The sequence below is a fragment of the Haliotis cracherodii genome, unplaced genomic scaffold, assembly GCF_022045235.1.
Source record: "Haliotis cracherodii isolate W230 unplaced genomic scaffold, xgHalCrac1.p SCAF_5, whole genome shotgun sequence".
Lineage (NCBI taxonomy): Eukaryota > Metazoa > Mollusca > Gastropoda > Lepetellida > Haliotidae > Haliotis > Haliotis cracherodii.
In genome coordinates, this window is record NW_027266308.1 from 4,570,432 (window position 1) to 4,597,474 (window position 27,043).

Consider the following 27,043-nt stretch of genomic DNA (forward strand, 5'->3'; position numbering starts at 1 on the left):
AAACAATTAAAACATTGCGGCCTGTATAATCATTTGAGGGACAAAAGGGGCTTCATAAAATGAAGCCGCTCAATGAATCGCGCTGCTGCACTTCTGTGGTCAATTTTAATTTTAAACAAAAGTTTCAATACGCAAAAAGTTTTAGGAAGCTATTTAACTAAATATATCATAAATTATTACATATCACGAAAACACATTTTGTATTTAGTTGGAATAAATAGTAACTCATTTTTCTATTGAAACCCTCACATAAATCGCCCCTTTAAATTGGATGAGCGTAATAATGAAACTATGTATATTGTATAGCGCTTTTCCACGCAATGCCGGCTCATGTGCAAAGCGGAAAAGTAACACATGCATGCACCAGTTGTACTCATGGACAAATTAAAACATACCCATGTTCAAATAAATGTTTGTATAACTGAAAAGTATATATATACATCAGCTAAGTTGCTACGATCGGTATGGCTTTATAGACTGATCTATATCAAAGTTCTGCATCGTGACTGAAGAGTACCGTTTAACCAGTTCACATGCCTATACAGATTGGCTGTGCAGAGTTGCGACCCTTGGTCATGCCAGCATCCGATGAGCGTGGGTTGGAGTCCCGTATTCGCTCTGATTGTGATTCTTCTTTTTTTGTAATTGATATATTTCTGAGTCCCTGTTACAAATAAGACCATACACCCAGGGCAGTGCCCTGTCCTAATCAAAAGAGATACAAAGACAATGTTAGAAAACACAAGCGAAGTTGTTAAATGCATGTTGAAAGTTATTGTAATGTAAGGGAGGATCCATCTTTTTTAAAAGGGAGGGGTCCAAAATATCACATTTAAGTTAACTGTACTGCTACAGCATACTACATTTGGTTTTCAAAAGGATGGGGGTGCGGGTGTCAGGGTGGGTGGGGAGGTGGGTGTGTTATGCGGGGAGGTGGGTGTGTTATGCGGGGAGGTGGGTGTGTTATGCGGGGAGGTGGGTGTGTTATGCGGGGAGGTGGGTGTGTTATGTGGGGAGGTGGGTGTGTTATGCGGGGAGGTGGGTGTGTTATGCGGGGAGGTGGGTGTGTTATGCGGGGAGGTGGGTGTGTTATGCGGGGAGGTGGGTGTGTTATGCACGTTGGTGGTTAGTTTGACATTAGAGGTATAGATATTATGGAGCTATTTTTTTTAAAATTGGACATTGACATACAAACTCATTCACACTCACATCCACTCGCGTTCTGTACAAAATCATAAAAAGGATTAATATAATGAAATCAACAGAAATTTAAGTATTAGCACGAACTGATTAAAATACTGGTCACACAGCAGCATCTCAACACACTCTCTCACTTTAAACACATACGACAATTGTGGTTGGTTGGTTGTTTCACGCCGCACTCAGCAATATTCCAGCTATATGGCGGCGGTCTGTAATCGAGTCTGGACCAGACAATCCTGTAATTAATAATATGAGAATCGATCCACGCAATTGGGATCGATGACATGCATCAACCAAGTCAGCGAGCCTGACCACCCGATCCCGTTAGTCGCCTCTTACGACAAGCAGAGTCGCCTTTTACGGCAAGCATGGGTTGCTGAAGACCTATTCTACCCCGGATCTCTTCACGGGTCCGACAATTATGGAACATGAGATTCGAAATGCAGGTCACACATTAAACAATCGCATTAAAAGCAGATGTGTTACCTATCTTCACGTGCTGAGGTCTCGTATCGGAGTCATAAACCGTGTGTGACGTAACACTTGTATATTTGTTTGTTTGTTGTTTAACGCCGCACTCAGCAATATTCCAGCGGTCTGTAAATAATCGAGTCTGGCCACCCGATCCCGCGAGTCGCCTCTTACGGCAAGCATGGGTTGCTGAAGACCTATTCTACCTTGGATGTGCCATCTGATTTTATTAGAGGTTTATGTACATTTACATTATACATCAGTTGCATTATTGTATGTTTCCTGTTCTGTGTTCCAGATCGCCATCATTTGTGATGTCGAATAAAGATATCTGAAAACAGTATAACGCCTACTCATTTTATGACAGAGATCTAAAGACTAGAGCTTCAGAGTTATAAGGGCGACCTGCCCGGTGATGTTTCCTTCCAAATCACCAGACTTGGCTAGTGATGCCGCCTTGACTTCGCTCCAGACGCCATGGTTTGACAACTAGAACGCAACAATTTGAATGAAAACCTGGAATCTGCTTTCTCCTCTGTAGGTGGGGTGGGGGTGGGTGTTTAACGTCGCGTCCAAGATTATTGCACTTATATAGCGACGTGCATGTAAATGTGTGTGTTTGTGTGGCTGCTTGTACTAGTCCGGACTTATGCCGATTTATAGTGCTAGCTCGCTGAGATATACCATGCCGCAGTTTAACATGAATATCCCACTCAGACACAGTATACTGACTCCGAGCCGACCAGTCCTTGTTTTAGCCCCTTAATGCCGAGCGCCAGACAGGGTAACAAGTACCATCTTTTAACGTCTTATGGTATGACGCGGTCGGGGATCGAACCCCGGACCTTCCGCTCTCCGGGCGGACGCTCTACCACTAGACCACGGAGGCGGTCTCTCCTGTGAACATCACTCTTTACCAGTCTCTGTTCTACCAGTGTTGGTAGTAGTAGGTTGGTGTTACCTCATGTTTGGTTAATAAATGGAGAATTACTCATATTCAAGAGATATTAGGTTCATTTGATGCACAAACGAACATACTGGTATGTTCTGTGAACTGAAGCTCATGAACGCATCACACATTACAGATACTTGACTCAAGACGCACCACTTGTCTCGTTAAGGATTAGGGTGTGAAGTTTGGAAATCACATGCAGCGTATGGTGATAAGAATAAACCATCTTCCCGAGAAAAGGGGAGTTAACTGACTATAAAAGTCCAGTTTCCACCCTTGCCGAACAAGGCTGGTATTATGGAGTTACGTTTTGGCTGGACTAACGAGTCTATGCATAGTCCAATCACAATCACGCAATGAAATCGAAATGCGGTTCGTAAAGTGTCATGCAGATTTCGGTCGATTGTAGGATTAGCTAATCATTTGCACCACCAACTCATTGTCAACAGATATTTTCCAAATATTTTCATGTTCTTAATCAGGGTGCTCACATGATTTAAATGCACTTCGCGATGTAAAACCAGTTTCATCACAATATAGATCTTGATTATCGATCAGATCGTCTTGACTGTTTGAAGGAAATGCAAGTGATACGAGAGGTGGAATCTGATTGGTCCATATGAGAGGCTTAGAAGGGTCATAACTCGTAATAGCCACTGGTGGCGCTACGATCTAGCCCAGGAATTCCAGCCTAGTTCGGCAAGGGTGGAAACTGGACTTTTAAAGTCAGTTAACTCCCTTGCCTCAGGAAGATGAGAAAAAACACACACTGTAGAAACACTTGACTGATTATTAATTTGGTCAATAAGTGGTACACAGTGTAATGTTTCTTCGGTTCGCCTTTCTTTTGGTGGTGAGTATATAAAAATGCTTTATCATACTGCTGTTGTTTTAAAATCACCCACATCTGTACATTTGTGTTTCAGAGAACAGTGAGAAAATGTTACTATTCTTTCCATGGGTTGAAGTTGAAACATAACATAAAAGTAGAATCCCAGCTCTCTTTAACAAAAAACCAAACCCTGACCCATGTGCCCCTCCCTCCTCCCTCTAATGGTCCACTCACGCCATGTCACGTTCCAGCAGGTTAAAGCCCACCCGCATGTTGAACGTGTTGTAACAGAGTTTTAAGACCTGGAAGACACAGTCCTGTCTGTAACATCACACTGCTATGGTTCATACAGGTTGTCGGTGGTCGAGTAGCCTAGTAGTTGAAGCGTTTGCTTGTTACGCCGAAGACCCAGGTTCGATTGCCAAAATGGGTACAATGTGTGAAGCCCATATCTGGTGTCCCTCGCCGTGATATTACTGGAATATTGCTAAAAGTGGTGTAAAATCAAACTCACTCACTCACTCATACAGGTTTCAGCATGTTCAGAAAGCTGTCCTGTTGCTTGAGCTATAAATAGTTTACCTCAAAGTATGGGATCAGTGCAGATCGAGATCCTTTGTGAAGCGCTTGCTTCATGTTCTTTCAAACTTTGTTTATCACAAACACTAGAATGTCAACTTATGGTACCATATTCGTCGTAATAAGCACCTTAGAAAACTGACAAGGGTTTTGAGATTGTGCGGTAGTGAACAAACCTATTTCAGACATCGATAAAACTAAAACCTTTTCAATATCAGTCCATAGGCAGTTTTATCTTCCCTCCATGTGAGATCTGATTGGTTCATGTGATCTTGATAAAATGCTATGTATCTCGCTGGAGAGGCAAATAAGTTTCTGAGCAGGAGAATAAATCCTTCATACCCCACAACAAAAACACACATGGAGTTCTGAGAGGGAGAATAAATTTCTTGCATCTACTACGAAGCAAAACGCTTCGATTACAGTCACATGATACAGCACAAGTTAACCTAAGCTAAATCAAACAGCTGTCTATCAGTTTTCAATTTGTTCAATTCTGTTACAATGGCAGATTGAAACATATCGATAAATAAATTCGTTGTAGCAGAATCACAAGGGATATATGTGGTTTTATGCCTTCTTCGTTAGGTTTTACACCTCCGACTATTGAGCCGCCGTCATATAGCTGGAATATTGCTGAATGCGGCGTTAAACAACAAACCAACAACTAACAACAATCCAACTTGTGTGCTGCATTGAGAAGTGAGTGAGTGAGTATTGTTTTACGCCGCTTTTAGCAACATTCCAGCAATATCACAGCGGGGGACACCAGAAATGGTCTTCACATATTGTGCCCACGTGGGGAAACGAACCCAGCATGACAAGTGAACGCTTTAACCACTAGGCTACCCTACACCCTGTTGCATTGAGTAAATACAGCACAAGAAAAACATTCTTCTGATTTTCATTTATTCAGTTTCACTGACTTTCAGAGACCATGCCAGTGAAATGATACACCATTACACGAGTGCTTTGTGCATACTCACTGAATGATTCAAAGTGTTCAATAGGTAGAAAATATACAAAGTTTATGAAATGTCACAATGCATGAAATGACATTGATCAACACATGAATGATTCTTCTGATGACAGTTATGAAACAAATGTCTATTGTCACGTCAACCTGTGACGAAACTGTCAGAAAACCATACAAAGTGTGATGTTTCACATCACAGTCACGTCCTTGGTATGTTCCTAACATTGGTGGTTCACATTAACCATGACCATGTCACGAGTCATGACAGCATATCCAGCCATTTGAGAAAAGGTCACATAACGACCTTCACCTTGGTGCCACAATGCCAGGAGAGTTTGGCCACACATTTGATGTATCTAACTACATAGATGGGCTTTGACCTTGACCCTTGCCCATCACAGCAGAAACATTGCCTGTGACCTTGACCTTGACCTTGACAATGAAATTTCTCCAAGGTAACAAATCTTTCAGCAACGTCCAACTTCCAATTCCTTGTTTCTTCCTCTTCTGAATCTCCATCATCATCCTGTCAGGTCTGAATCCTCTGCACTTTCACATTGGATGAAGATTGCAGGACACTATTTAAATGGTATTAAGTCCATCATTTCCAACTCTCAAAAGTGTGCTGTTTAGCAGTACCCAGTTCATAAGCTGTTACCAGTTTGACAATACTAGAGTTCATCCCGAGGTCAGTTTGGCCATTAACATGTCCATCTTGCTTGCAAAGTTCCTCCCTTCCAGTCTGTCCAGATTGATAGCTTTAAACTGCCCGCCGAGGTTGAACCACTTGGGGTCAGTGACTGGGGAGGACTTGTTGTACTCGCAGGGGTCAAGGTTCTTCATGGACAGGGTCAGTCCGCTTGATGGGCCACTCTTCAAGGCAAGGACTCTGGAAGAGCAAGGATAAGGAGTTCATAGTGTATTGTTTGGGTCTTGTTGTTTAACGCCACACTCAGCAATATCCCAGCTATGTGATGGCGGCCTGTAAATAATCAAGCCTGGAACAGACAATCCAGCATTGATCTACGCAATTGGAATACGTTGACATGCAACAACCAAGTCAACCTGTATGACCACCCGATCCCATTAGTTGGCTTTACAACAAGTATAGGTTGCTGAAGACCAATTCTAACCCGGAGCTTCACAGTGGAAAGGAATTGATGAGAGCTACCGTATTCAACGTAATGAGCGCCCAGGGCGCTCTCAAAATTAGAAATAGGGGGCGCTTATTAGAATATTATTTTGAGTTGAAAGATCGTAAATTTCGTGGTTTATGCTAACAGCCTGAAATGTTTACATGCGACGGATATATTTTTCAAGAATTTAATTGCCCATAATTAAGGATGATATAACACACGAGTGCGTATTATACACGAATAAAAAAGTCTTGTGTACATTGATCAATCGGAAGGGGTGCTGATTGGGATTGTTCACTAGCCAAATATTAGCAAATATCGCCGTGGGCGCTTATTAGAGCGGGGCGCTTATTACGTCGAATACGGTATATCAACTTAGATTGCCATAAATAAATATGAAGGGTCATAAACCTGATTATGATTTGAAATCAGTGTAAGATTTATGAAACAGTTACTGATGCACCATAAATGTAAAATTTATATGTATTTTATGACACCAACCTAAATCATAAAAAAGCAAATCAAACCAGCTCTATTCCAAATCAGTATCCTGAAAAACAAGAGTCATCAGAAGATGACATTTCCCCCAGTGTGGTGCAAGTTGGAAATGGAGTTCATTGCCATGGGATACCTTCAGTTCAGTAAAGAAAAGAATGATGCTGTTTAGTATTTTTCAAAATCCCAAATCATCAAAAGGCATCATCATCATCATCATCATCACCACTAGACTGATCTGTATAGCAATTTTCATTTAGAAACATTCAACGGTTTCAGACTTCTGCTCCAGAAACGAGAACTACCCACATTCTCAGTATAAGTCATCAAAATTAAGGCACCAGTTCACAGCTAGATTCATCTATAGAGAAAGTTTCAACAAGAACTATTTAACGTCATGTTTTGTGACCCTCTGATCACCAACTCGGTCAGTTGCTCCCACAAACATGGATGACATGGGACATACTCTGGTCCTGACTCTCACCCAGGGTCCCTCGCTATTCACACAGTAGATTACAAGAGTAGTAATCTGTTTTAAGTACCAAGCAGAATAACAAAAATACTTTGAAGCGATTGTAACATGGTTGTGAAGGTTACCCACCTGTCTCCCTTGGGAGAGGCAAACATGATGGAAGCTGCGGTGCCGAACGTCTCCATGTCGCCGGAGCCGATGCCGCCACTGAGAGACAGGAGCAGCCAGCCCTGGAACTTGACCAGTTGCTGCACCACTAGGACATGGAACTGCGACACCTGCCGGCGGAAGCATCAGTTGAAAGGTGAACAGTATTTAATTCATAGCACAGCGTGTCAGCTTAAACAATCTCATCAAAATCAGATCGCAGTTCTCGCTACTGCTAAACAAAGATCTGAGGACATCCCATTATGAGTCACATCAGAACCAACTTTCTTCTGATTAGTCAGAGTGTAGATTACCAGATCATGAAAGTGTTTTCTAATCATGCAACCTTCAAAAATTCAACACGGGGTATTCAGAACAACAGTTACAGGCTTTATGACTGAATCTATACAATCTAGGCCATCTGTTAGCCATTCCAGAATGTTCTTTTGTTCATTTTTCAAATTTTAATTGAGATTTTGTCAAAATATGTTTCGAAGTGTAGTCATCAGTTGGAAACATAAGCACGAGAAAGCTGCCTGGTGATTGGCTTATGTCGACTATTTGTCAGTCATTCCATTGGTCAGTCAAAGTTCGTGAAAGATTGGTCTGAAGTGACACGTAATGGGGTGTCCTCAGATCTTTGTTTAGCGGTAGTGAGAACTAAGATCTTAATTTCAAGAGATTGTCAGCTTAATGTGCCCGAAATGTTGCAGTTGTTCTACATTTATCACAGCAGCAGGGTTCATACTCAGAGCCAATCTGGGGCTAAAACCCCAAATAAAGGAGACAATTCAAGGGTTCCTCCTCAGTACTGTAGTTTTAACATTTAAGGTTTAAGGGGGTCCGTAGATTCAAATTCGAGAAAACCTTAAAGATCCCAGACCCTTCTTAATTTGAAACCAATACTATCATCTGAACCCGGGGCGATCAAGAGATGCAGCTCTCACACCATTGTCATCTTTGACAACTGGGCACCCTACCAGTAGAGAGGCTGCACTTGCAAATCATGGGACCAGTACATAAGCTGCACTTGCAAATCATAGGACCAGTACATAAGTTGCACTTGCAAATCATGGGACCAGTACATAAGCTGCACTTGCAAATCATGGGACCAGTACATAAGCTGCACTTGCAGACAGGAAGATAATTGTAACACCATTTTACAGATTATTTTTGTGATTACCTGTGAAAACAATTAGACTTGTGTAAGGAAGACCTTTAAGATACTCCAACTAGCTCTGATGTTGGATTCCCTGAACACAGTTATGACACAGAACACAACACCAAGTGGTTTACCTGCCAGTGGATGAGGTCCTTCAGCTCCTTGTCTTCGAATGACAGCGTACATGTCCGCCCATCTTTCAGTATCACCTGGATGGAGTCCACTCCGATCACCAGGCTAAGGTGTGTCCTACAAACATCATCACATCATCAGCAAACTCAAACAAGGATCTGAACTTCCCCCAAACACTGTCTGACCCACGCTTGACACTGTTCGTCCTATCCCCCTACAGTCCGACCTACTCCATACACTGTTTGTCCTATCCCGACACTGTTCGACCTACCTGACACTCTCGTAGCCATACGACGTGATGTTGATGCGGACGCTGGACTGCAGACTGTTGTTCAGGCAGTTCCAGTGAGCTGTGATCTGGGGGTCTTGAATAGACACAGCAAGTTCATCTATCAAATGCATTGTTCTGAAAAAGCAAACAAACCACAAAATCAAAATTCAAATTCCCAGTATCATAAAAAGATATTGATCCTAAACATCACAGCTGTTAATACAACCAAACAAAATGCTTCTACAAAATGTAAAGCCCTGAACAGTGTAACATTCATCCTCACCTGACTTAAACGGCTTGACTGGCATTCTAGATCCTAATTTCTTACCCACCTGACTTTAACGGCTTGATTGGCATTCTAGATCCTAATTTCTTACCCACCTGACTTAAACGACTTGATTGGCATTCTAGATCCTAATTTCTTTCCCACCTGACTTTAACGGCTTGATTGGCATTCTAGATCCTAATTTCTTACCCACCTGACTTAAACGGCTTGATTGGCATTCTAGATCCTAATTTCTTTCTCACCTGACTCGCAGTACAGCATGTTTGGTCTGCTTGATGATCTGCTCCAAAAGGGTGTCACTGCAACAGAAGCACATCAAGATGTCAACACCCTGGACTATTTCTCAATGTGTTTTGTCCTCCACTGTTTCTCAGACCTAGCTTTTGTTTTGTTTGTTTAAAGTCACACACAGCAATATCTCATCTATATGCGGTCTGAAAATTATCGAGCCTGGACCAGACAATCCAGTGACTGACATCATAAGCATTGATTTACACAATTGGGATACGATGACATGCATCAACCAAGTCAGCGAGTCTGACCACCCGATCCAGTTAGTCGCCACTTACAACAAGCATGGGCTGCTGAAGATCAATTCTTACCCGGATATTCACAGGGTCTAGTCTACCAAGATCAAGAATTCTGTTTAATGGTGGATTCCTTGCTCCAGTTGTGACAATGACACCACACTGTTTACCCTTAATCCTAACATATCTCCTGTACCACAACACAGTACCCAGTCAACTGCATAACAATTTCCCTAAGCAGTCTAATCCTAACATATCTCCTGTACCACAACACAGTACCCAGTCAACTGCATAACAATTTCCCTAAGCAGTCTAATCCTAACATATCTCCTGTACCACAACACAGTACCCAGTCAACTGCATAACAATTTCCCTAAGCAGTCTAATCCTAACATATCTCCTGTACCACAACACAGTACCCAGTCAACTGCATAACAATTTCCCTAAGCAGTCTAATCCTAACATATCTCCTGTACCACAACACAGTACCCAGTCAACGGCATAACAATTTCCCTAAGCAGTCTAATCCTAACCTTGATACAAACATCTGGGCTTAGATGACGTATATGGCATTGTTTTATCAGACCATTCTAACAAGGCCTCTTTTCCACATATGAACAAAACACAAAATTCAAAAGTATTTTGTCCTTAGACATTTTAAAATCATCTTAAACTAGAGTTGAATAGTGACATTCCAGCAATATTCCAGCAATATCACGGCGGGGGACACCAGAAATGGGCTTGACACACTGTACCCATGTCGGGAATCGAACCCAGGTCCTTGGCATGACGAAGGAACAATTTAACCACTAGGCTACCCGACCGCCCCTGGGTCCACAACAAATGGACCTAGCACATTGTGCCCATGTTTGGGAATCAAACACGGGCTTTCAATATGACAATGTCTGAAACAAGGCATGCTAGTGTGACAATAAATATTTTAGAGACAGATATATCATTAATACTACATTGTGATCTACTTTTGTAGGATTTAAAAATCTCAATAAAATAATATCCACATTAAATCATAATGTGATTCCATCCAAGCTTTTACACGCTCATCATCCCACCTTGATCGACCATATCGTGCAGCCATCTGTATGAGTTCTCCCCTTGTGACGCCCTGGGGTCCGGCCATCCGTCGTCGCTTCGTCATGCCCAGCGTGGCATACATGGGGTGTGGTGGGTCGAGGTTGACGTTGCGGTAGTGGACCTCTCTCAGGAGTTGGTGCAGCGAGTGCTCCAGGACATGGTTGTGTTCCAGCTTCTGGGGTGACAGAGGCATCTACACAACACCACAGAAAGGACCTTAACTCCCTGGTCCACACTGCCCACAGTTCTACAAGCTACAGGTGTACTTAACTCCCTGGTCCACAGTTGTACAAGCTACAGGTGTACTTAACTCCCTGGTCCACAGTTGTACAAGCTACAGGTGTACTTAACTCCCTGGTCCACAGTTCTACAAGCTACAGGTGTGCTAAACTCCCTGGTCCACAGTTGTACAAGCTACAGGTGTACTTAACTCCCTGGTCCACACTGCCCACAGTTGTACAAGCTACAGGTGTACTTAACTCCCTGGTCCACAGTTCTACAAGCTACAGGTGTACTTCACTCCCTTGGCCACAGTTGTACAAGCTACAGGTGTACTTAACTCCCTGGTCCACAGTTGTACAAGCTACAGGTGTACTTAACTCCCTTGGCCACAGTTGTACAAGCTACAGGTGTACTTCACTCCCTTGGCCACAGTTGTACAAGCTGCAGGTGTACTTCACTCCCTGGTCCACATTTGTACAAGCTACAGGTGTGCTAAACTCCCTGGTCCACAGTTGTACAAGCTACAGGTGTACTTAACTCCCTTGGCCACAGTTGTACAAGCTACAGGTGTACTTAACTCCCTTGGCCACAGTTCTACAAGCTACAGGTGTGCTAAACTCCCTGGTCCACAGTTGTACAAGCTACAGGTGTACTTAACTCCCTGGCCCACAGTTGTACAAGCTACAGGTGTACTCCTTATTGCTTATTACTACACATATCTAAATAGGATATTTTAATCTGATACGAAACCTCACATAAGAAACTGACAATCCCTCCATAAGAGATCATATCACCCAATCAGTGTAAAGGCTTCTAAATTCTTCAATTCTTCTGCTTTTTGAAAAAGAAATTACATGACCAGTTCCAAATGTAAATAATAAAGGCCACACTTTTCTAAGCGCTACACCCCAAAAGGGGCACAAAATAAGGAATGTTTGTGCTCTGTGTAAAGAAATCCAAAATCCAAATAATATTAGAAATTGATTGGCCAAAATACCCACACATCCATAACTTGGTGGTCCACGGTCACTCTGGGTTTGGATGGTTTGACCTCCCTTGGATGAGATGTCAGATCATCTTGCTGAGAGATATTGTATCGGATATCGGTACATGTGGTACATGTGTACCGTCCTGGATATCCCGTGGTCATCCAGCAATGTTCATACTCTGCAGTCATTGTGACTTTCACATCCCCATTCATTAATATCATGGGTAACATAGAGAAACATCCTTCATTTGGCTGTATGGTACAGCGTTAATGTAAACCTATAGTGATTGAGTGTGTGAGTGAGTATGGTTTTACGCCGCTTTTAGCAATATTCCAGCAATATCACGACAGGGGACACCAGAAATGGGCTTCACACATTGTACCCATGTCGGGAATCGAACCCGTGTAAACCTAAAGCATGTAAGATATCTCAGATATCGATAGAGAAACATCCTTCATTTGGCTCTATGGTATATTGTTAATTTAAACCTATAGCATGTAAGATACCTCAGAATATCATGGTAGCATAGAGAAACATCCTTCATTTGGCTCTATGGTATAGTGTTAATTTAAACCTATCGCATGTAAGATACCTCAGAATATCATGGTAGCATAGAGAAACATCCTTCATTTGGCTGTATGGTATAGTGTTAATGTAAACCTATAGCATGTAAGATACCTCAGAATACCACACCCACACATTAAAGATATTTACCTTCTTTTCTTTTCCTGTATAATGACAGAGCACGATGCATAGCTGAATACCCGGGAACACCTGAAACGACCAGTCAGCACTGTATCATTTGCATGGCAAAAAAAGTGGGACTTTTCAAATGAATCAAATCAATTAATCACAGTTTTACACATGGGACCTAGTTAACAGTGTCCTAAAGTCGGGATAAAAACCCTGGCTGTTGAACACTGTGCTGCTGAACCATCCAGCAGCTGTCTGAAACCATTGTTTGGATATCGTGGGAAAGTGAAATATACTACTGGAAAACACCAAAGCACTGCCACCTAGATGTGTTCATACCATGGGTCTGGAAACGGTCATATGCGGTCATATTATGAATACATAACAACTTGTAATGTGTGTGAAAAGTCATACAAAAATACCTTATTTGAAGGAGGCGTGGCCTAAATGTAAATGTTCGATTGGGATTTTAAATTTTACGGACCCCTGTTTCATACACAACAGCCTGTCTAAACTTCCTGATGAAACACTTGTTTTTGTTCACTAAGTAACTCACACGTTTGGAAATACCAAAAACAAAATCAATAAGCATGAAATACTCATATTCCCTGTCAATATGACATGTCCAGTTGAGTGCAAGGCAAGTCAAAGTCTAGGTCAAAGTCGTTGCTAATAATTTTATTAAAATCCCAAACTATTAAAAGACACCCAATTACCACAAGGCCTATCTATGTGCCAAGTTTGGTGAAGATATCTCTCATGATATTTTAGTTTTTCTCCGGAAACGAACCGTAACGGACGGACCGACAGACAGCACACATTCCTACATCCCCCTTCCACTTCGTGGAATAATAATCATATGACATCTGTTCCATAACAGGGTAAGCCCTGTCCATGCCTAGCTGGCAGTTGGTAGGTAGCCACTACCATTATCTCATGGGACAGAAAAAATGTTACTTCGTCAGTTGAAGCATGATTTGGGCAATTTTTTACCCCTTTTAATTAATATTTGAACTAAATCTTGCACTGAATGGTAGTTGGCTGTGTGAACATATGTACTGTCAAGAGTTTAAAGGGCAAAAAACATGCCTAAGTCATGCTTCATGTGCTCGGGTGAAATCACACTTTCAATTGTCTAGCGAGAAGATGGTAGTTGCTACATACCAACATCCCGTTTTGCATGGACAGCATTATCCCCTTTATCCATGGTAAATGTTATTTGACGACCATTTCTTTGTATCATGTGAGGTGAAATTGGGTTTAACGTCGCGTCCAAGATTATTGCACTTATATAGCAACGTGCACGTACCTGTGTGTGTTTGTTTAGCTGCTTGTACTAGTCCGTACAGATGCCGATTTATAGTGCTAGCCCACTGAGATACCATGCCACAGTTTAACATGAATACCCCACTCAGACACAGTATACTGACTCCGAGCCGACCAGTCTTTGTTTTAGCCCCTTAATGCCGAGCGCCAGACAGGGTAACAAGTACCATCTTTTAAAGTCTTTTGATATGACGCGGCCGGGGATCGAACCCCGGACCGTCCGTCCGGAGAGCACTTCCACTAGACCACAGAGGCGGTTTCTTTGTACATGTATCAACTTTTCAAGTATTGGAGTATCTTAGACATCAAACCGAGACCAGTAACACGTAAATACTTCACAAAGACACATGGTTACATGAAAGAAAAGATGAAGCGGTGCTCAACTTTTTTCTAGGTGTATAAAAGATATGGGTTTTTTTAAACATTCTCATCAAATATGTGCAAAACATTAATTTCACCATGATAAATGTAAAAAAAGAATTTTTTTAAATATTTCACTGAATATTGGGGTTGTATTCTTCCCCGACTTGCACACCTTGTACTGCGAAAAACTACGAGGAAAATCTACTTAGTACTCACCAGTGTTTGAAATAATTTAAAAACCCAACAAGCCACTTGGGCATGTCACCCATAAATGTTGCCTGCCCATCTTCAAAGTTACCTGCTCGCGTTGAAACGTCAATAATATAGAAAAGTCACGAACAAATGGAGACAAATCGCATCTTGATTCAGTTGAAATAATGCTAACAATTACTTGAGAATTTACGAGGAGTTATAATGAAACTGGATACATAAGTAGTCTTGGAATTATCTGCCAGATAGTCAGGAAGGATGAGAAAGATTTTATGCAGCCCGACAGAAAAGTTACCAGCCACGGGCGGGCGGGCAGGCTGTTTTAGTTATTTTGGACACTGGTACTCACGTTGGTTATTATCTGGTTGCTGATGACCATATGTGGGGATGTGCCTTTCACCTGGACAGCCTCTCTGGCTAACTGAAAATGGAAGTATAAATTCTCTCATACAAGGTGTAATTCTCATACACAACTACAGTCAAGTCTCGTTAATCCAACACTAGTTAATCTGACAATCGGCTTTATCCGACACATTTGATGGCAGCCAATTTAATCATTAATCAATTTCCATTCCAGACTATCCTTTAAAAATCAGTCAATTTTTAATCAGTCAGACAGTCCGTAACCGTAGTTTTGTGTTAAACTTTAGTGATTGCAAGATTAGAAAACATATTCGAATGAATGTAACACAACACTATGAATGTTTCATTTTCCATTTTCCTATGTGTTCGTATCGTTATCTATCGTGTAGTTGTCCAATTTTCGATCAAGAACGTTTGTACTACCTAATTTCGTTTATCCAACATACTCATTAATCCGACATAATCATATGCAACCAACAATGTCGGATTAACGGAACTTGACTGTACTACATGTTTTTAAGCATATTATGCGTGATGAGTAACTGAAATTTGAATCTTCTTAACGTTGAAATATTGGCACATAACAGTAAAATCACTGAAATTCTTGGAGACAAAATGAAGCAACATGCAATACCTGAGCAAATAGTTCTTTACAAAACAGGACATTCTGTGCTACTTCTAGTTTCTGCTGCCAGTAGGCGTCGGACGGGACGGAGCCCAGGCCGGCTGGCATCTTCAGTGTTGCCGATGTCAGATCCATCATGTCTGAAACAAGAACAGTGAGTTAGCCTCAGTTTCCACTATATTTCAGTCACTGCGCAATGTTTGTGCTTCGCGGTCTTGTACGCTGGATGTTCCTCCACCACAAGCAGGGATGTGGGAAATCAATGCCACAATCAGGATCACGCTCACTGATGGGTTGATCAAAGCACCATGTCGGGCTGGGGTACCTGGGTAGTAAATCTGGACTCGTCCCAGCCCTAGTACCATGTTGCCAATTTTGCAAGAAGTCATCTCAGATTGCAGTGGTTGCTAAGAACATGATTTTCGTTCGACTACAGCCTAGCAATGGATGGATTTACTATTCAGTAAGCCCTGGAAATGAGAAAACTGATTCATGAATGTCAAGACAGAAAATCAGAGGCAGTAAAAGACCAAGTTTGTGACAAATACACGACTATTGGTCAATGAAATGGATAAGCAGACTTTGTTTCTGGACAACGTCTGTTTTAACTTTCAGTCCAAGTGCAAAGGTCAAAACATAAAATACTGCAAAAAATTCCTGGAACATATATGTTCAACCCCACTACTAACTACACATGTACCAAATTTCATCACATTTGAACACAAAAGACAGTAACAGCCATAAATATCATGACAATAACACTTTCAATATGGCTGCCATGGCGGCCATATTGAAAATCGGATTTGAACTTCTTGAGCAAATTAGTGTGTCATCATTCAAGCAGTAAGTGCATTTCAGCTTCTTTGGATCATTGGTTTCTGAGGAGGATATGTTTACAATGGACAAGAGACTGTCCAAGACTTAAGCTCACTTGACTTTCAACTTGTGAAGATCCGGGTTAGAATGGGTCTTCAGCAACCTATGTTTGCTGTAAAAGGCAACTATGCTTGTCGTAAGAGATGACTGACGGGATCGGGGGATTGGGCTTGGTGCATTGGTCAATTCATGTCATTGCATCACAATTGTGTAAATCAATGCTTATGATGTCAATCACTGGATGGTCTGGTCCAGACTTGGATATTTACAGGCCGCCGTCATATAGCTGGAATATTGCTGAGTGCGGCGTTAAACAACAAACAAACAAATAAACAATACTGTGATTCAATGTCATTTAATAAGGGACACTGATGACCAAATTAAATGCTGGCTCACCTGGGACGCTCTTGACCTCGACCTGGATGTAGGCCACGCCCTCCAGCTCACTTGGGATGTGCACCTCAAGGCAGCTCTTTGGACCCCCAGCTTCCGGCTCTAAAGTCGACTCGGAACTTTTCACAACCTCAAACGTCCCTGCCTGCATGAACCTGGAACCAGCTGAAGCAGAACACTGGGTGAATTAAAGATGGGCAAACCACTAGAGTATATCTGTTATATCTCTAGAAAAACGCGAGGGGCGGTCGGGTAGCCTAGTGGTTAAAGCGTTCGCTCGTCAGGCTGAAGACCCGGGTACAATTTGTGAAGCCCATTTCTGGTGTCCCCCGCTGTGATTTTGCTGGAATATTGCTAAAAGAGGCATAAAACCATACTCACTCACTCACTCTAGTAAAACACTATATGCAACAACAAGGACCCAAGGACCCGACTCCTAAGGTGGTCCAAGGCTGAAGGGGTCAGGACTAGAGTAATCATTCATTTTGTTAAAAGCCCTTGACTTTCATGCTTAATTTTAGACACTATCTACACATGCAGTGTTAAATACAAATTAGTTTCCATGGTTACTTGACTCACCAGATTTATAACTCAGGTCTCCAAAAATGGTGTTCCCCACACGTTTAAGCCTCCAGTTCTGTCGCAATTTGAGCAGCTCAATGTGGAAGTCATTCTGGGTTCTGTTAGATGCCTCTATCTGAGATTTCTTCAGTCGGTCGGCACCTCTCATAAGACATGCAGAGGCTTCTATCAGACTCTGTAGAAGCCGAGTTATTTGTTAAACAGATACAACTTGACGAATATGATGGAAACAGACCCTTCAAAGTGAAAACTTAGCTACTATGTTTAATTTGCTCATCACTACGCCCTAAGAGCATATTTCAATTACATTTTCGAATAGGGGTGTCATTGACTGGAAAAGTATCAAACATATATATATAAATTAATGACAAAATTAGTTACTACATATACGTACAGACAAAAATGTCGAGACCAACAATTAATTAGCTTAATACTAAACATGCTAAATGTGAACTAGTCTGATCCACTGAATGTTTAAATTTGAACTTTCTGCCTTCCATTTCAACCATGGTATTCTTAACAAATGTAAGCTTTCCTGTGGCAGTGAACTATTAAGTTAGTATTGACATTCATAAATTTGTGTCAATACAGCATAAACATCAACAACTTATGAACATAGCAACAAACAAAGATATTCCTATTTTCAGAGGACAAAAATATCTGATATTGATGAATCAATATCCAGAAAAACTAATTTTGTTATTTTAATCATCTCTTGTTTATCTAACACTTATCCCATGCTAATGCTAATCATCATTGATAAAAACATCTAATTAGACATGGTAATTAATGTACATATGGAGTAACATATTTCACCTTCTTCTTGGACAGAAGTTGTAAAGAAGCCTTCTGTTCTGGCGATTCTTGGGAGACATTTTCGGCTACCATGTACCGCTTCTCCTTGGCCAAGTTGAGCACATCTAACAACACACTGATCTCTGTCAGGGAGGATCTGTCGGGACAACAAGAGGACTTCCTCATCAGGAAACAGGAATGAGACTTACTTAAACTGTAAATCTTGATATTATGTGAGTGTGAATTAAATGCAAAAAATGCGAGTGGTCTTTGCTCGCATTATTAAACATTGCATTTATATCAACAATAAGACATTTTGGATAGCAGAAATACCAACTTAGACATACGCTGAAAACAAACAACTATGTATTCCACATCACTGTTTATTGAGTAGCACTAGTTACAAGTATATAAACAATGTCATTCAAACACTAAGTGACTAATTACATCCTGTGAATTGTCACTGCTGGGGTCAAGACAAGCGTTCTGCTCACTTATGTCATCACTGATCCCACCTGCAAGTCCAGACAGACGCCACCCAACACAGTGTCTTTGCTCTTTGCGACTGCATCAAAGGCCGACACGAGCCAGCACGCACATATTGTTTTACCTGAAGTACTCTACTCAGCGCTAATAAGAGGTGCTATTTGGTGTGTGATTGGATTAATGTAAGGTTGGATTAAGGTGAGGATTCTCCTGTAAACCTGACAGAGGACATTTTGTTTAGATATAAATCCACTGATGCTTGAGAGGAGGGGGGTGTCGCATTCATATTGAGTCGCATTTTTGGCTAGGGTCCAGCGGTCGCATTCTTTTGGAGACGCATTAATTTCCCGATTTACAGTATTTAACATGATCCTTAACATGCTTAAACGTCTTTTGGTAACCACCGACCTTCTGCTCGCCTACTTTCTATCAATCAGACAACGGTTACGAGTTACGAGTATGAGTTATGTCCCTTCTTAGCCTCTCCTATGGACTAATCGGATTCCACCACTCGTATCACTTAAATTTGTTTCAAAAAACATGGCGGCGCCCAGTCAAGACGATCTTATTGATAATCAAGATCTATATTGTGATAAAACGGGTCTTTCATCGCAAAGTGCATCATTAGGTTGTGAGTGAGTGAGTTGGGTTTAACGCCGCTTTTAACATTATTCCAGTCATATCACGGCGTGTCAGCTTAATGTGGGAGGAAAGCCCGAAGTGATGCAGGTCTCAGACGTTTACCACTTCGGTGAAACCAACGAGCACAGGTATGGTGCTGACAAACCTAGAAACATAATTGGGGCGAACCGGGATTCGAACCCACAATCATAGGTTTCTGGCGTGCCTAAGGGACGCAACTCTGCACAGCGAATCGCGGCGCCTTAGACGACTGGGCCACCTGTGCCCCCGCGAAGTGCAACAAATCGCATGAGCACCTTGATCAAAAACATGAAGAGACTTAGAAAATTCCTGTTGGCAACAAGTTGGCGGTGCACATGCTTTACATATCCTGCAATCGATCGAAATCTGCACGGCAGTTTACGAACCGGATTTCGATTTCATTGCACGATTTTGATTGAACTATGCATATACTCGTTAGTCCAGCCAAAATGTAACTCCATAATACCAGCATAGTTCGGCAAGGGAGAAACTGGACTCTCTCGGGAACATGAACGGAGATAGTCACAACATACCATGGATCAAACAACAATAATAATAACTTACTTGAGTTTATTTCGGACTGAATCCCAGGGCCACAGAGATGGTTGAAATGGGGCCAGGACTTTCTCCTCATCTCCATCTTTCTCTCCTTCTGATGTTGGCTTGCCCTTTCCCTCACTCTCATCTTTGTAGAAATCAATCTTATGTGCTAGTTTTGAGAGGTTCTCTGACATAGACAATGGACTGTGGAGAAAAAGAAATAAGATCAAGTTCACGATTTTCTTATAGTCTTTGTACATGTTGTAACCACTAACCAGTGGTAACAATTATTCAACATGATTCAACTAGCATTCCAATGTCATGATTGTTCGAAGTGTAGTAATGGAAAATTAAGAATGGGCCTACCTTTAGCATGATAAGAATTCAGCATTAAAAATTTACAAAAATTTCATTATACCATATGACGTGAAATTTGGGAAATTTTGTTTCACAAACTGGTTGCTGTCCTAATGACGTGTTACCTACAACAGATTGTCCTCACAATAAGCATGTTTATAGTAGCAATGTCTGATATTGAAAAATGAACTTTACCATGTCAACAAACTTCAAGTGGACCTAACAAAGAAAGATATCTTACAATCGGTGTATGTAAATTCATATCCCAAAAGAAATTCGTACCCCAAATCGAGAGTAATTTTGTACCCCAAAGCAATAAGCAATGAATTACACAATATATATTAAACATATTTTATAAGCTATAATGTGAATGTGTAGAGGCAATATTTTCTTTGAACAATAACAACATATGAGATTTTTCTGTTGACCAAAGCTAATCTTTAACATGTTTAAGAAAACATGGCTTAAATTGATAATTATTACAGGGCTCCTTGATCCAAGTTGCAGTTGATTTGGAGACTGAAGATGTATATTTAACAATAACACCAGGTGAAGGTATATAAAGTGATGATATAAAAATTGATGTATGTGTATGTTGTTGTGAATGTTATTGATAATGAATGGTTGACTTCATAAATGCGAATCCAATGATTGCATGATGGTAACAGAAATGTACTAAAACTTTTACCACAGACAAAAGTAAGTGTTTCTTCCTCATCAAGTCATCATGGTCATAGTTTCACAAAAATCAAAGTTATTGGTAGAGTCAACTTTACCATGTTTACACACAGATTTTTTTAAAATAACATGAAAAAATGGCAGTAACTGACCGCTAGCCAGTAATCCAACAATAATATTGTACAGGAGTATAACATGTTTGGGAACCTATAATCCAACTATTATATTGTCTTATAAACGAATATCAAGAAATATCAAATAGAATTGCGAAGTTTCTTATTTTTAGGTTTCCGAAATTACAAGGGGTACGAATTCGCTTGTGTTAAGGAAGTGCTGCAACATTCTTACAAAACAAAGTTGTAGTTCTAACCTTTCTTTCATCTAAATGCAAATCCACAGAGCAAATGAAACACTAATTACAACAATGAAAATATCCCCTATGGTATCAAGCTTAAACGGTCACTTGTGACAACAAGCGATGGCAAGCAACGTGTTTGTTTACGGTACGATGTGCTCTATGATCCCATTTGAATATGAAATGTGTGTGCAATGGCTAAAGTGAACTTTAAATATCCGTACGGTACGTATACTTCCTGTCCATCAAGCTTCACTTCTTGTATTTGGTGTTCCAACACTGGTTCCACCGTTACTGTCACACCGGCTAGCGCCATTTTGATAATATCTTTGCAGGTGCGTTGTTTAGTTCCGTATCCCAATAAAAAATAATCCGATAGGTCAGGATCAGGCATAATGCTAATTTTTCCATTAAACATGATAAGGTATTTACTGATGTATCCTTTATAACCAGTCATATAATAAGCGCTTGAACCTTTGGATACGAAAGTAAAGATTATAGCTTTGTGGTTGCAAAGGAAATGCCATTTGTGTCAAAATGGCTGATGTTTGTCTGTGCACAAGACAACATAAATTTATCAAATTGGGGCATACATGAGGTGTTCTCGGTAAGTTAATTTTACATCTTAGCATGAATATTGCGTACTTTCGGCAATTAGTTAAATAGCTATACCCAAAAGACGTTATACACATATTTAAGATACGTTTAAAAATTCTATCTTTTGTTTGTTTGTTTTGAATAATTCATAACATAGACATTGTTTTGACAGCCGTTGTATAGTTTCTTTAGTTTCAGAGGGGAAGACTATCAGTTGCGTTTCTTGTGTAACTGATTTGCAGATCATAATCACAACTTGGCATATTCTTTTTGTTTTAACCATTTGTGATTAGTATTTCCGTCAAAATATATTGTGGCGATCTTGTCAACTCCTCAACAAAAAATACATCAAAACTTCTCAAGATACCCATTTGCACTTATTTGGCTGCCTACATGTTCATCGTTAAACTTTAACATTTTTTAATGTGTTACTATGGTGAAGCCTGGAGTTTTCATTCCATGTTCATGGTTATTCATATTTTAAAAAATCAGAATCTACTGTTTAAATATAGTGGCCTACCTTTAGAATACAGTACCACAAACTTTTCAAACATGTGATCATACCCTATGACGTAATTTGTAGTATTTTGTTGCAAGTCACACCGGCGAAACAATAGCCCTGTCATGGGTCATCGAGTATGCATAAGCTCCTCCCAGTGATCTGTCATTTCTACACGCAATTTCATTGAATACACCCTGTTGAAAGTTTTGAGTATTTGTTTACTAATTATAGCCTGTGGGGGCGCATTTTAGAGCAAGCGCTAGTTTACAAAAGCACTTTTATTTTTTTATTTATTTTTTATTTCGTTTTTCTCGTAATTGAAGTGGATAAAGTGGTTTGAATGGGAACTAATATACATATATTATTTTTTTGGTTAATTAATTTTCATTATTTTGCACAAGAATGCAGTTTACTAGGGATATGATATTGGCGCTGAACACATCCAAATGTCGCCAGTGTTATTGTAGGTTACCCCAAACTCTATCCTTAGCCCTTGGATCCCCTTTACGATAAATCACCCCTTTATGATCATTAGGGTTAGGAACCCGTTTAGTGGCTGTTAGATTACCAGGAGTCTATCCTTAACCCTTGGATCCCCTTTACGATCAATAGGGTTAGGTACTTGTTTAGTGGCTATTATAGAATTTATAGCGGTTCCTAATATTCTTCACACAAAAACGTCGAGTAAAAAGGATGAAATGTTGAATATTTTGGCAACTGGAAACTGTCCTGGAACATTCACATAAGCCACTTTCACCGGCTACATTTTTTCAGTACTGATTCAAAAGCGAACTCACCGTTGTGTCATCATTAGTCATGCTTATTCCTCACTCGTTCCTTACTATTATCACCATCATACTTACAGTGTTCCCTACCACACTGTTCTGTCACCCGACGAATTATTAAATACCATATCATTCATCCGTACTAGCGAGTTCGATGTCTGACATCTGACGCCTGGAACCGTTTTCAGTTCGCGGCATATCGGCTCATTCCTCACCACTCGGTATTTTGTAGATTACGGAATGGGACGATTGTGCCAAATGGCATCAGGATCATTTGTAAGTGTCCATAGACTAAAGTCACGAGACACCATGCCTACCCATAACCTTCATAAGTGTCCGTCATATGGCTGAAATATTGCCGATGTGACGTAAAATTTTAACTCACTCACACACTCGTAAGTGTCCGTCACCTATTCAACCCTTGTTGTTCAGTAATGTCATAGGCATGACTAGGTAAATTTGCACAAAGTTTAACAGTGTGGACGTAGCTCAGTCGGTTAGCTGTCAGGCTAACAATCCGAAGGTCGCGGGTTCCTTTCCGACGGATTCTCACTTAAACTGGTTGCTTGTCTTGAGACGTGTGACCTATGGCAGAGATCGTCCTCCCGAGAAATTGTGGTACTGTATTCTAAAGGTGCTCCAAAATTGTTTAATCATCAACAATGCTGGAGTGGACATGGTATAACAGAATGAAACAGATTTTTGACTGTACTGATTATATGTTGGTATACTATGTTTACAGGAATTAAGCAACTGAAAAATGGTGGTGAAGCTTGCCCACAGATTCTCAAGCTCACCACCGCCTGCATCTTGAAGTCACTTGGTCCACTGTGCATCAGAAGTCATCTAGCTTCTTCCTTTCACCTGGAGCAAAGTCAAGGTCACAATCATGGGAACTGGAGTACCACTTCTGAACGATTACAAACAGGAGTTTTTCTGGAAACGATTTCCACAGACTGTCCTGGGTGGTCCAAAGTTCCGTCTTGGCTATGATGCACCAGCTTATGTTTATTTGAATCAGATTCTTCTGTGGATCATTCCATGGTTGCTAGGCGGAATTTTCACCCTCGTTTTAGAATTAAATTACAGTGATGAAGTCATTCAGGAACAGCTGCTTCTCTATTGCTGTGTGTATGGTGCATGCATGTTTATATTTGTGCTTGTGCTGCAAGTCATCAGCACTGTCGTCAAAATGCAACAAACAGAACTTGACTTAAAAATACGAAACAAGAAAAATTTGTTTGCAGAAGAGGATGAAATCGACTTTGAATCCTGCTGTGGCGCAGAGACTGTTGAATTTGTTACCCCACCGAAAAATTACAAATTCAACATTTTCTTTCATGCTCTCGTGTCCGGAGCGATGTGTGGATTGACTCTGTGGTATTTGTTGCCCTACACACTAAACAGACTGTATGGTTTCAACTATGGCGCCACAGCTGTGTTACATATTTTTGGTTGGTTGACTCTATGTGTGGCTCAGTACTCTTTGACTGCGGCACCCCCACCGGAGCCAGCCATTTTCAAAACTATGGATGTTCATGAGATAGCCCCTCTCATGCGACCTTTCTATGTTCTAGTCTGTACATCTCTCCATGTATTCTACTGGTAAGTAACATTGTTATTAATGGTATTAACAATAATTAATCCTTATAATCATGATAATATTCTCCTTGGTTTAACAAACAATGGCAAAATGTTAAAATAAAGACAGGAGTTCAAATACTCTGGTAAATTATGACTGTAAACAGTCATGGTCATGGCCCTTGCCATGATAACATTAGCAGAGACCAAAGAAATTGCTATGTGGTACCATGAGTACAGTCAATATGTAATCATGGTAAGCAGTATTTATTAACATGATTAAGTTTCATTACAGTAAATTTCTTTATGTGGTCCAAACCAGTCAATGATCTACTTCAGTCTTAATGCTTTTTAACCAAGATGTCACATGTCAGATAGTACAAATTTGGTTTAGGCTTAAACTCAGCCCAGTGTTTGTTATTATGAAATATGACTACCCATCATCATCATCATCATCATCATCATCATCATCTTGACTTTAAACTCATGTTTTACTTCAGGTATTACAACACGTTCCAAGTAGCCGATCAGGTTCTCCATATCGTGTTTGCTCTCCTTCCTCTGTTGTGGGTGACCGGCATCCTCCCGCCAGTGGACGCCCTTTTCCTCTGGCTTATGGAACAGGTGCATGTGTTCCTCCTTGGAGGCTCCCCCATGGCTTCTAATGCAAGGTTGGTACCAGAGGATACACAAGGCTACCAATGGTTGGTGTTGTAAGGTGGCCATGGGTTGGCATTGTATTGGGGGGCACGGGTTGCCCAGTCGTCTAAGGCGCTGCGATTCGTTGTGCAGAGTTGCATCCCCTGGACACGCCTGAAACCTATGATTGTGTGTTCGAATCCTGGTTAACCTCGATTGTGTTTCTAGGTTTGTCAGCACCATACCCATGCTCAGGGGTTTCACTGAAGTGGTAAACGTCTAAGACCTTCATCACTTCAGGCTTTCCTCCTACATTAAGCTGACACACCGTGATATAACTGGAATAATGTTAAAAGCGGCATTAAACCCAACTCACTCACTCACTCACTCACTCATTGTATTGGAGTTCAGTCACCCTTTCTGAGTCACTGATGGTGTCGTTACGGTTGTTAAAGTTGACACTCAAGGTAGGAAGTGGATTTTAAATGTTACTCCAAACACTAATTACTAGTGAAAACGAGTTGTGAAAACGTGACTATTTTCATCCGTTGCGCCATACTTGACACTGCCAACTGCAAATTGTTTGTGTGCCAAGTATTTGGCCATCCTGTCTATCAGAAGATGGCTTACACACCACAGAAAAGAACACATGCAAGTATCGTGATATGTATCGGATCGTGAGAAAGGTATTGTGATATGTATCAGATTGCACAGCTGGTGTATTCTCCCAGCCCTACTAGGAAGTGGACACAATCCGTTCTATTAATGCTAATATGATGTTGGTAGTCGTTACACACTGGATGTGTTAACATTTAGAGCTGTGTATTGCATGGAAGTTTGTGATGCAGTATACTGAGATATACAGGATATTGATATATTGTGAAATGTAGGGCAATATATTGTCATTGGCATTTTCTGTAGCTCAAAGACGTAAACAAATGAGATATTTTTGGCCGCAATGATGTGTAAACAGTAACAATGCATAGGGCTCCCATTACTAGCGACAGGGAAAGTAATGTTGGGCACAGTCACTAGTATCATTGCTTTTTGGTACTGACAGCTCCTACCTATACACCTTACAGAGTGTATACTTGAAATAACATTGTCTGAGATTAGCTGCGCCAGGAAGATTTGAGTTTATTTCATTATTGATAAATCCCAACGAAATACACAATTATTGACATATTTTCTCAATATATCAAACCATTTAGACAGTATAGCAATACAAATTGTTGAAGTTTGCATTACAGTTTAATGGTCTACTGATAATGTTGTGCAGTCTTTAAACCATTACAACTATGGCAGTAATTCTGGCTTTAATGTAGGGGTTCTCCCATAGTGAGTAGGCGTTTTGTGTCACTAGTAACTTCTTCCTGTTCTTAAGGATGGTAGTTAGTAAGAACACTATACTCCTGCAGAGCTTAATGAATAATGATACTTGACGTCATACAACGTGGTGGCACATGGTCCTGTGCACTTCGCACAGGTCACGTTAAGGTCAGGTAAAGTTATGCAACGACGGTCGCAGAGAGTCCTTGGATGGGTGACCACGGTTCGGCAGCTAGGGTCCTGAGTGTTTCTAGGGCTTCGGTCCTGCCCCACACTGAAGCACATGTAACAAGTGACTTCACTCTAAATGTGCCTCTGTTCACCCAGCAGTAAATGGGTAACCGGTAGGATGAGATGGCAA

The 27,043-nt window shown here is 40.9% G+C and overlaps 2 protein-coding genes across 4 annotated transcripts in view; one reads left to right on the forward strand and one right to left on the reverse strand.

The window, feature by feature from the left end:
• The window catches only part of LOC139443317 (pecanex-like protein 4), a 137,584-nt gene that overhangs the window by 96,237 nt on the left and 14,304 nt on the right, over window positions 1-27,043 (forward strand). The window contains exons 1-3 of one of the 2 annotated variants that reach the window (XM_071224297.1): window positions 21,776-21,856; window positions 23,876-24,738; window positions 25,215-25,385. In XM_071224297.1, the coding sequence (XP_071080398.1) occupies window positions 24,023-24,738; window positions 25,215-25,385 (887 nt within the window). In that variant the 5' untranslated portion in view covers window positions 21,776-21,856; window positions 23,876-24,022. Of the gene's footprint in view, window positions 1-21,775; window positions 21,857-23,875; window positions 24,739-25,214; window positions 25,386-27,043 lie in introns of those variants that run through there. The other variant, XM_071224298.1, reaches the window with a different exon arrangement.
• LOC139442313 (mediator of RNA polymerase II transcription subunit 17-like) lies at window positions 5,001-21,565 on the reverse strand. Of its 2 annotated transcripts, none has more exons than XM_071223104.1 (14): window positions 21,474-21,565; window positions 19,884-20,063; window positions 18,192-18,327; window positions 17,373-17,550; window positions 16,797-16,958; window positions 15,534-15,664; window positions 14,886-14,957; window positions 12,659-12,718; window positions 10,712-10,908; window positions 9,357-9,413; window positions 8,829-8,963; window positions 8,560-8,674; window positions 7,246-7,394; window positions 5,001-5,902 (listed from the first exon to the last, which is right to left on the reverse strand). In XM_071223104.1, exons 1-14 carry the CDS (start codon window positions 21,563-21,565, stop codon window positions 5,692-5,694), a joined length of 1,875 nt encoding a protein of 624 aa, XP_071079205.1. In that variant the 3' UTR covers window positions 5,001-5,691. The 2 variants fall into 2 exon arrangements, with proteins under 2 accessions (XP_071079205.1, XP_071079204.1); XM_071223103.1 differs by having other exon boundaries at window positions 10,712-10,926.

Excerpts from the sequence above, each read along its gene's own strand:
- LOC139442313 (XM_071223103.1), bottom strand. The coding sequence starts at position 21,565 with ATGGCGCTAGCCGGTGTGACAGTAACGGTGGAACCAGTGTTGGAACAC. Across the intron at positions 16,959-17,372 it reads AGACCTGAGTTATAAATCTG|CTGGTTCCAGGTTCATGCAG; the intron begins GTGAGTCAAGTA and ends GTTCTGCTTCAG. Across the intron at positions 8,675-8,828 it reads TATGGCTACGAGAGTGTCAG|GACACACCTTAGCCTGGTGA; the intron begins GTAGGTCGAACA and ends TGATGTTTGTAG.